This window comes from Salvia hispanica, chromosome 6 (genome assembly GCF_023119035.1).
Source record: "Salvia hispanica cultivar TCC Black 2014 chromosome 6, UniMelb_Shisp_WGS_1.0, whole genome shotgun sequence".
In the NCBI taxonomy this organism is placed as follows: domain Eukaryota; kingdom Viridiplantae; phylum Streptophyta; class Magnoliopsida; order Lamiales; family Lamiaceae; genus Salvia; species Salvia hispanica.
In genome coordinates, this window is record NC_062970.1 from 18,451,351 (window position 1) to 18,461,926 (window position 10,576).

Here is a 10,576-nt window from a genome sequence, read left to right on the forward strand (position 1 = left end):
TGGAATATCATTTTTTAAAATACATGCGAAAATAAAACGTCTCACTTAGGCTGAGACGGATATAGTATTTTATTTTATTTGATAGCACAAATATTTTCAAAAAAATGAAAATAGTAGTGAAAATGCGAATATATGGATTTCTAATGACATAATTTAAGACACTATTGCAAGTGCTGCGGCTGGAAGATAAAATGCTAACATGACAGAGGGAAAAATGATGATGATGGACGAATTTATAGAGCGAGTTTGAAGGACATTACCGTGAATGACTTGAAAGATAAAGAGGATAAAGTAATACTCCCTCCGTCCCAGAGAAGTTGGCATACTTTGAAAATGACACGGGATTTTAAGAGGTTTTGTTTTGTGTGTTAAATGGAGAGAGAAAATATAATTTTTATATTCATGTGAGAGAGAACTTTTTCCAAAAAGAGAAATGTGACATCTTTTGTGGGACAAACTAAAAAGAAAAGTGTGCCAACTTCTCTGGGACGGAGGGAGTAGATGATTGGTTATTTTATGTGTCAAATATTTTAATCGGATAAATTTTATAAAATATCTATGTTCAATATTAATTGTCAACGTGGGATAACGAAAAAAGAAGATGATGCCATGATTCAAAATAACAAATGCTCTCTTCGTCCCAACTAAGTTGAGTGATATTTCTTTTTGGAATTTCCTAACTAAGTTAAAGTCATTTTTTTAAAAATAAAATATCTAATTTCTCTTACTTTATTCTATCACCTAGTCCCTCCACTCTCTCTTTATCTTTCCTACTTTATTCTGCCTTATCAACACAATTTAATAAATATTATGCCCAAAAATTTAGACTCAGCTTACTTGAGACGGACGCAGTACTCCTAAATACTCCCTCCATCGTGCAATGGGAGTCCTATTTGGTTATGACACGAGTTTTAAGAAATGTAAAGAAAAGTGAATTAATAAGTTAATTTCACTTATATATATTAGTTTTATAATAAAATGTGAGTAGAATAAGTTGGTGGAATATGGGACCTACTTACTATTTAAGATAAAAGTGAAATAAGACTCTTATTGTGGGTCGATGGCAAAATAGGACTCTTATTGTAGGATGGAGGGAGTATATAAAGAACAAACCAAAGCACCAGAGTAACATCATTGTCGTCTACTAACACAACAGTTCCACAATTCTTGAACAGATCAAGAATTAGCAAGTTCAAGAAAGTAATGTTAATCACAAAGTAGAACAGTTTGGGTAGACGATACAAGTAAACCCTTTTGGCAGGGCTCCCCCCGATTGCAGCTCGTGGCCAGCCTTGCCCTCCGATGAGCAACATGCTATATCAAGATCAAGTCAATGTTCACTGGGTTGAACATCATTCCACTACAGATGCTCTGAAATATAATGAGAGAAAAAAATCTCTGAAGGAATCAAAATCAGGCAGGTTGCTTGATCTTTGAAGTGAAACGATGAAATCATTTGTTTACTTCAAGATAACGGAAGCAAAACCTGCAGTCAAGCTATTACGTACACACAATTTGAAAGGAATGTACCTCTTCATTGCGATCTCCCTTTAGCATCAGAGGTAGAGTCGAGATATGATATAACAAGATCAGCTGCTTGACAACCGCTTGAGATTGCTTTGCCTACTGATAATCCTCCCTTGTGGTTTCCTAGCATTAGAAACACAACAGAAAATTGTCATTATAGAATTTACCAAAGTGGTTTTCATATGTAGCTGATGTTTTCCCAGCTTATAAAAAAAAGTAGAGGACAACAATAACATAAACTGAACACTTACCGGCATAATAAAGTCCAGGGAGTTCCTTTTCCATCTTGTCAATAGCTTGTATGACCGAACCATAATTAAGCCCATACGAAGGAAATGCTTTGCTCCAATAATAGTGACTGCAATCAAGCACGTAACCGGTAATAAAACAGACCCATAATGGGTTCCTTTACTATAAGAACTCTTTAGTTCAAATGCCAGCTAGATGATCCGAGTTAAGAAAAATTACTTCAGAAAGGCAGGTTCTCCCTCTGCACCTAATAGCTGTCTAAGATCAGATGTCACTATCTGCTTCAGTTCATCACTGCCACAGACAGAAGTAATAGAATAGTGGATAACAGAGATGAAAAAAGGTTTTTAAAAACTAAGGTAAACTTGAAAATATTTATGTATTCAAGCTGTTGACACCTTGAAGCTTTGGCTAGCTCCCGATTTCTACTTCCACCAACAAATGTAGTGTAGAGATAAACATCAGATGGTGCCCGATCTGGGAACATCATTGATGAAAAGAGAGTGCCTGTGAGCAGGAAACTAAATAGCATAAATAAGTGGACAGTAAACTCAGAAAATCATGATTCATGAAGCGAAAAAAATCAGATTACCGAGTGTTCTCAAGCCATTTTGTTGCTCTTTCGAGGGTATGAGAACACCAAAGCCTTCAAGTGGTCGCTTTACATTTTCCCTCTTAAATGTCGTGATTATGACAGACATTGGTAAATAGTTAACCTGCTCATAGTGAAGTGGCATATGAACACCAATTTCCATTGAAGGCAGTAGGTATAAAAGATAGGCTCTTGATGACCCTGTAACTAACTAATGATGGTCAAGCCAGATAAAAGTAGAAATTGGACCCCAAAATATCATAATTGGCAGCACTGTCCAATTTGTTCTGCAGTTTTTCTCTTTAAAATCTTTTGTTCAGTAGGAATCAAATTTGAGAAGTTTATAATCATTACACTGAATAAAGAACTTCCGACTGCTGAAATATTTGAACAAGTTATCGATCACCGTTGTCGATGCAAACAAAGAACATACCTCAGGAATGAAATCTAGGAGAAACGGGTTTCCTCTTTTGGTAATCTTCAATTGTTTAATATCAGAAAGAGGGGCCTGAATTTTGAGGAACTTGTCAGAACAAAGCATGTTACACTGATACCTTGATAGTGGAGGTAAGTCATAGAGGACTGCTTGTCCACTCTATTATATTAATACTGGAAATTCACAGCGTTTATAACTGATTCAAGCATATGCACTTACCGTGACTATTAATGCATCAAAGGACTTCTCACTGGAAAGCTTTTTGTCGTTCAATTCATAAGAAATTGACCAGCTATCTTGAGGTGACTTCTCACTGCAACTACAAGCTAATTCCAGCACCTTCGATTGAAGTTTAAGTTCATCTTTGCTGAGTTCATTGCACAATGCATTGGTGAGTGTCTGTGAACAGTCAAAACCGCACTTACATTACAATCATAGTCATTAGCGTGAAAAGGTTGAGATGATATTATACTATCAAATAACTATTCTTACAAGTAATCATACAATGTTTAAAGTTGCATTAAACTTCCAAGAGGATATTTCAACAAGGTCAAAAAATCATGCTTCAGGCTCAAGATTGAGACCAGCGTGAAGACATTATTTAAGAGCTAAAGAGGTGTGCACCCTTTAGATGCACAACTTTGACCAAGTAACAATAATTTCTGTATGTCTGAAAGTATTAGCAAAATTTCTGGTAGTACATAATGCTTTAGCCCTCTTTATGTGAGTATGCTAACAATGTGTTGATGCTTTCATGTATGCTTTTCTGGACAGCTTTTAGATGTAATACGATAGAGCAAGAATCCTGACCACTCATAGCCTAATTGCAAGCATAGAATTTTGTTGATTGCAATCGAAAAGTTTGGTTACCAAGAAAGATGAAAAAGAATTCTAGATTGAAGATTGATGATATAGTCTATAGGTCTACCTGCATCCCACCTAGAAACGAAAATGAACCATGCTTTTGCTTCTTCTTTGCTGATGAGTCCACTCCACCGGATGTGTCCTTTTTGGCAGATAACTTAGACTGAATAGCCCCAGATATGATTGAACCATACCTGAAAATCACAGAAAAAATCATAACAGCGTTGAAAGACATATATATGATGGATTAGCACGATTAAAATGCAGAAAGTGGGCTTGTTTTAGCACTTGTTTAATTGCAGCTATCCATTAAAAAAAATGGTTTTACTTATCTAGGATTAAATTTTATATTTGGTTGCCGCAATTAAAAGAATGGATATTGGTCTGAAAGCCATGAACTTTTGGCCAGATCAAGCATCTCGCCTGAACTTTTAAAAGTGGTAAAAAATATCAGCAACTTTAGGTTTTGTGCAACTTTCACATGGCTGGTCATTCCGGTAATCGTTAAAATTGACGTGGCATATTTTGTCTTCTGCGGCATAGTTTAATCATATCTGTCGTATGGTGTTGGCAAATGAAATTAAGAATAAAATATAAATATCCCACATCAGAGAAGAATGAAGTGAAACCACTATATAGGTCCCATATATTGGAAATAAGTCATCACCAACTTTGCCGAAGATTCTCGAGAAATCAAGAGTAAAGGTTGAACTAATTAATAGTAATTAATTAGGAGATATTTTGTGGTCATGCTTGTATTATTAAATCAATTAGTAGTAACTAGAATCCTCTAGGTTTAGATAGTCGGTGCTTAACCGACTTAGTACTACTATAAATATAGGAATATGTAATGTACAAGAATGAAGCGTGTGAGTAAGTACACAAAAAGAGTGAGTGCACAATTAGAGAGCTAAGTGTGCGTGAGTGTGCACGAGAGTTAGTGTGCGAGGTGTGTCCTCGTAGAGCTAGAGGTGTGTCCTCAGGTGTCTTGTGAGGTGTGTCCTCCAAGAGTCGTAGTGTTGTGTTGTGTTGGTGTTGTGTACAACATCGTGTTGTGTATTTGGTGTTTCATACACCGTTGTCGAGAGTTTAATAAAATTCCGTTTGTGTGTCGATCCGGGAGTGCCGCTGATACCCAACACCATAGACCTCTCCTCCTATTACCAATTGGTTTTAGGATGGAACCCTATAGATTTCTATCATGGTATCAGCGGGTCACCGCGTGTGGGCCAAATTTAACTAACCCGGTAGTATAACTATATACTGGACTAAAACCGAAAAAGGACTGCTCCAGTTCAACCCCTCCAAGGTTCACCTTGAAGGGTTTGAGGGAGAGTGTTGGAAATTGAAACTACGAATAAAATATAACTATTCCACATCGATGTAAAGGAAGAACTGAAACCACTATATAAGTCTCATGGGCCTCTCTTCTCCTCTCCTCCTATAGTCCTATGGATATCTATCGTATGGCATTCATAATTCTTCCACCTCAGTCCTCAATCCGCTCTCTCCCTCAGCAGTCACCCCACTCTTTGTTTCTCCCCCCTCTCTCCCTCAAAGTCACTGTTTCTATATTCAAGGAGGCTCAAGGAATTTAGAGACTCACAGCCGTTTTCACTGGAGAAAGTTTTGAACCTCTTACTGGGAGCTTCACAGCCGGTTCAAACTGTTAACTTCTCCTTGGGCAGAGATGGCTACATATATTAGGGATTTGGTGTTGAACTCATGGCTGGCAACATGCCTCTGGACTTCCATGTCTGGCCATCAAAGTTGAAATTGCTTTCTCCAAAAAAATCTCTCAAGGTCCCTTGAAAAAGTCACCCTTCTCGTCTACCTGCTTATATGGCCATACCCCAAACCCATCTCCTAAATTCACTCTATTCCCAATGCCCATGGCCACCGACACCGTCAATCAATCCCTAAGTTCTACCACCGCATCACCGACATGGGCATCGGCGCGGGGCGCACGCCTCGTGAAGCAGATTTGGCCTAAAGTTCATGGTTTTTCCTACCAATATCCCTTAAAAGAATAACTAATTTGAACCAGCTAACTGTGAAGCCAGTAAATAGTGTTACTGGAAATCACCAACATTGATACTAATCTCAAAGAAAGACCTATGCAGCTGAAAATGTTTGCTCTGCTTGCTCATCACATTTCCTATATGTAAAGATATAAACATCACTAGTGTAAATTTTATCTCTTAATTGAAGTATTTTATAAACTGTTGCAGACAATGTCCTCCTAAACTAAACAATTTGTTTGTCTTTGATTACGAACCTGAAACATACTCAACTGTTTGCAAAAAATCAAATTTAAATAAACTCTATGTGAAGCTTACCTTTTCTCAAGATTCCATATCTCTGGAAATACATGTTGCATCTGGTCCAGTAAAGAAGAGAGAATTTCTATCAGGTTCAGTTTTGAATATCAGGGAAGGCAAGAGCAAAAACTGACAACTTGAAGTAATTTAATTATCTGAGACACAATCCTGTCTTCATTTGATTTTGAAATTCCAAGAAATACATCAAACGATATAGAAATTTATAAGTACTCACTGATAGAGACTCGGGATCTCCACCACTAGTTCCAGCAACAAAAGGATCAATAAGATAGTCAACAACCTGAAAAAAATTACGTCATACACAAGCAATATTTAACCAACCAGCAAACTTGATGATATAACTTCCTCCAAAAGTAGAATTAGGCACAACACAAGAAGGGAAAAACCAAAAAAGATATGATTCTTTAAAGTTTGCTGGCGAACAAGTCCTTGTTGGAATGAATGATAACATGCGGCATTTCAGGATTTTATTTCAAATATATATGAATAATTCTCAGAGGTTAGTTTCATATTCATTTGCAAAAATATAAATAGAAAAGAGTACACCATGTTATGAGTATTACCTCTTTCCCGAAATGTCGTTGGAAGAAAGCACCAACACTGCAGACACAAGCAAATATTAATCATGCTTGCTATTCCCAATTACAGCAAAATGACTAAAATATGTTACAATTAATAGATTATCACAAAGATGATAGAATAACTGTGTTAAGATGACATGGAATTTCAAATTATCCAAAGACGTAGGTATCCCAAAATGTTAGTAGTTAACAACACTAAAAAAATGTTTATCAAAAAGAGAATAAATATGGGCACAAAAGAAAATGTGCAACCAGTTCATTACAAAGTGAACTTCTGCAGTTTCCCGTATAAATCATGTACTAACTGTGAAGGATCGGAGACATGCAACTGGAAGGAATATATATATAGGGAAAGGACCAAGTATAAACCATCCCTCCCGTATAACCATACAACAATGCATTTTATATATTTTGACATAGATTTTGTTTATTACAACATTGCACTTTGGGTTACAACAACAGATTATTCAAAGATCAACGGTCCAAATTAGGTTCTACATAATGATCCTCCCTCTGTCTTTGTCTCTCTCTCTCTCTCTCTCTCTCTATATATATATATATATATATATATATATATATGTATATATATTGTGTTAACTCAAATAGTTTCTTGGTACCTTTCCTTTTCGTCAGGCCTCTTGGATGCATTAATACTTTTCCACAAAAATGGCTCCAAAAATATTTGAAGCTGAAAAGAGAGAGCAACTTTGTATGAAAAACCTTTAAAAAATGGAAGGAGCGTTAGAAGAAGTAATTAACAAGAATAGGTTCACTGGCTCATCTGATCATGAATTATTGTTCCAAATTCTCAGTTTAGTTCAGCTTAATAAATCTTCCCCCTATGGAGTAGAAGAGCTTACTATTAAGCCGCAAGCAATAAATGACTTTCATGCTTCAGTCCTTAATTAAATTGTTAAATTATAGGAGCAAACCTTGGACCCTGCCGAGAGAAAATTGCTTTTGATAAGCGCAACAGGATTTGATGGTAGCTGAGATGTAAAATGTGCAATTAGTGCTTCAAAAATGGAAATGAAGCCACCTCCTATTCAGTTAGTACGACCCTACCAATACTGGCACTCCGTCTTTAGCTATATAACGTTTCTGTTGCGAAAGTGGCTGCATCATAAAACGATATTAAATTTCACAGCTACTTGAAATGATAAAACACTCATAGTGTTAGAAGAAACAAAATATAGCACTTGCAGAAACAAGGAAAAGGTAAAGAGGAAGATTAACATATTGAATCCAAAAAAAGAAGAAAAGATCATACAAATTGTTGCTTATCCCTAAGTCCAAGATTGTCGAGCAAAAACCCAACAGGTGCCTCGCTTTCAGTCTGCCCACAAGATAGAACTTGTCAATATAAGCACAGCAAGATAGAGCATCTCTATTGAGTATGAATGCATATTCCTATAAAATAGACTGATGGAAGACTTCATACTGCCTCACGAGTACCATAGTGTTTGCTCCTTCATCCCATATCAAACCATCTCGAGAAATGCTTCTTAACTTCCCTCCAACTCTCCCATCAGCTTCAAAGACTGTGACGTTCAACCCTTGCAATTTCAACTTATATGCTGCAGATAGCCCACTTCACAAGGAAAACATAAAAAACAAAGAGAAACCAAAAGAATTCATAAACTGAATGGGAATAAGTAAATCCGGGGGAGAAAATCAAAGGAAAAAAGTATGTTAGCTTTCTGCATACAACCATTCTATTCATATACTACTATTTCTTCCAAACCAATATAATAATCACTTCAAATAATTCAATTAGGTTATGATCACCGCAGCCTCTGGAAATTTTTGTCGAACAAAGTGTTAAACAAGCTACAAATTAACTGCATTTCTCGAAAATGATGACAAAACGCAAAATTCAGCAATCGGAGCAGTGAATTACAGGTCCACTCACCTAACACCAGCTCCAATTACAGCAACATTCTTAACAGAAGAACCTGAAATTACACATAATCAATAATCTCTTGAATACATGTTTATGATTACAAAATAGAGCACCTTGCTTATCTTCTTTGGAAATGGAGGCCATTGGGCTTTGAGCTGTGGAATTGAAGGTGGAGAAGATAATTGCATACATAGGGTGGAAAGGGGAGAAATAATCAACGACTAATTCGAAGTTGCATTAATGGTAATTGCAGTGATGAATTTGTTTGCGCCGTTAATCCGATTTTCACTCTCTAAATTGCACTTCGGCATTTATTCCCAAATATTTATTAATCTTTATTAGAAAATTGGTGATTTTTTATTTTTAGAACTAGACTAGATAAAACATTTATCTTTGAGTTATATAATTAAAAAAACCTAATCTAAAAATTATGTTTTTATTCTATTTTATTTATTTATTTCTCTTTCAAACTGGAGGAGATATTATGATTTGATTTAAATCAAATTACTGGCAAAAAGCATCAAAAACTTCGCTTTTGCTAAACTTAATATTACCTCTATTTCAATAAAAATTACCACCACAGGAATAAAAACTGATATTTTTATATTAATTTTACGTAAATCACTTAAAACAATTGTTATATCTCTTAATACAGTATTATAAAATGGATAAGTGCATCAAAAAAGAAAACTCTTTTTTAACATAATATCTCTCCTCCATCTTCAAGTTGACTTAGTAAATTATTTGAAGAAATATACTAGTATAAAAAAATTTTTATAGTATTTTATTTTATTTTACTTCTTATATTTTAGTAAAATTTACTATAAATTATTTATATATATATATTATTTTTTATTTTACTTCTTATATATTTTAGTATAATTTTAAAATTATTAATTCAAACTAGTTAACTAATACAATTAGAGTTCAGAGTTACCTTTCATATTTTATTTTATACTAATTTTTCGTTGATAATTAATTGTGGAGTATTTCATAATTAACGTATATACATTTTAAATTTATACTTTTAATGATATATACTCTATGTATCTCAAACTAACTTGTAACATATTCTACTTTATATTAGCACCATTTTTTTAATAAAAACTTTATCTATTGTCTTTCTTTATTTTCTCTTTCGCTCTCTTTCCTATTATTTTTTCTACTTTATTCTATATTTATTTAACCTTTAAACATCACTTATTTATTTTTTTATAAAAACTTTATCTCTTGTCTTTCTTTATTTTCTCAATCTCACTCTTACCTATTATTTTTTCTACTTTATTCTATGTTCATTTAACCTTTAAACATCATTTCTTTAATCCCATGTCTTAAATAAATATTGTGAGTAACATGGGACAGGAGAATATCAATTCAATCTATTAAATAATAGTAGTAGTATATAGTAGCAGTATATTTTCCATTAACAAATTTTTATAAAATAGTGAAATAAATGGTGGTTTATTGTAGGGCACAAAAACTACATGCATACAAAAAATAAGAAATAAGTAAGTAGTAATACAAGAGAGAAAAGTGATCGATATATAACTAAATCTTAATAACTAGAGAACAAATCCTAGCTACACATCGTATTTTCAAACTAATCATAAGGCTGATAAGTAGATTGTCTAAACCTATCCACGTTCGTGTATACGCTTGTGAAATGTGTGAACTGATCAAGCAGACTCTCTAGACCTATCGGCGTGTCGTTGGATCTTTAGTTCCTCCAATTCTTTCGGAGCCATTCGATACGGAGCTTTCGACATTGGCGAAGATTCGGGTTCGAGATCGATGGTAAATTCTAGTTGCCTATCTGGAAGTCAGCCAGGTAGATTGTCGGGAAACACATATGGAAACTCCCGCACTATTTCTACATCTTCAATTTTTCTCTCTTCCTTCCTTTCCTCGGTCAGGTAGACAAGATAGGCCGGGTGGCCTTTTCGTACAAGCGTTGCAGCTTGTAGCGTGGAGATTATGGATTTCCGCTTACCCAAGGCAACCCCGTGAAAGTTAGTGGCGTCCTTTCCCGGAGAATGAAAAGAGATTTGTCGTTGGTTGCACGTGATGGTGGCATAGTTTTCA

The 10,576-nt window shown here is 35.0% G+C and overlaps 1 protein-coding gene across 5 annotated transcripts; it reads right to left on the reverse strand.

The window, feature by feature from the left end:
- Positions 1-1,057: 1,057 nt before the first annotated feature.
- Positions 1,058-8,754, reverse strand: LOC125192413 (protoporphyrinogen oxidase, mitochondrial). Of its 5 annotated transcripts, none has more exons than XM_048089967.1 (19): positions 8,608-8,754; positions 8,504-8,546; positions 8,047-8,182; positions 7,862-7,927; positions 7,657-7,707; positions 7,524-7,580; positions 7,209-7,279; positions 6,574-6,610; positions 6,225-6,290; positions 6,008-6,048; positions 3,733-3,862; positions 3,024-3,203; positions 2,802-2,876; positions 2,369-2,579; positions 2,175-2,283; positions 1,996-2,070; positions 1,779-1,885; positions 1,531-1,650; positions 1,058-1,314 (listed from the first exon to the last, which is right to left on the reverse strand). In XM_048089967.1, the coding sequence occupies exons 1-18, from the start codon at positions 8,684-8,686 to the stop codon at positions 1,535-1,537; spliced, it is 1,650 nt and encodes a 549-aa protein (XP_047945924.1). In that variant the 5' UTR covers positions 8,687-8,754; the 3' UTR covers positions 1,058-1,314; positions 1,531-1,534. The 5 variants fall into 5 exon arrangements, with proteins under 5 accessions (XP_047945924.1, XP_047945921.1, XP_047945922.1 ...); XM_048089964.1 differs by having other exon boundaries at positions 1,058-1,371; XM_048089965.1 differs by having other exon boundaries at positions 1,058-1,398.
- Positions 8,755-10,576: the final 1,822 nt, after the last annotated feature.

Coding starts and splice junctions, on each gene's coding strand:
- LOC125192413 (XM_048089967.1), bottom strand. CDS start 8,686: ATGTATGCAATTATCTTCTCCACCTTCAATTCCACAGCTCAAAGCCCA. Junction 3,863..6,007: donor ATATGGAATCTTGAGAAAAG/GTAAGCTTCACA, acceptor TGTGATTTTCAG/GTATGGTTCAATCATATCTG. Junction 1,886..1,995: donor GGAGAACCTGCCTTTCTGAA/GTAATTTTTCTT, acceptor GCTTGATTGCAG/TCACTATTATTGGAGCAAAG.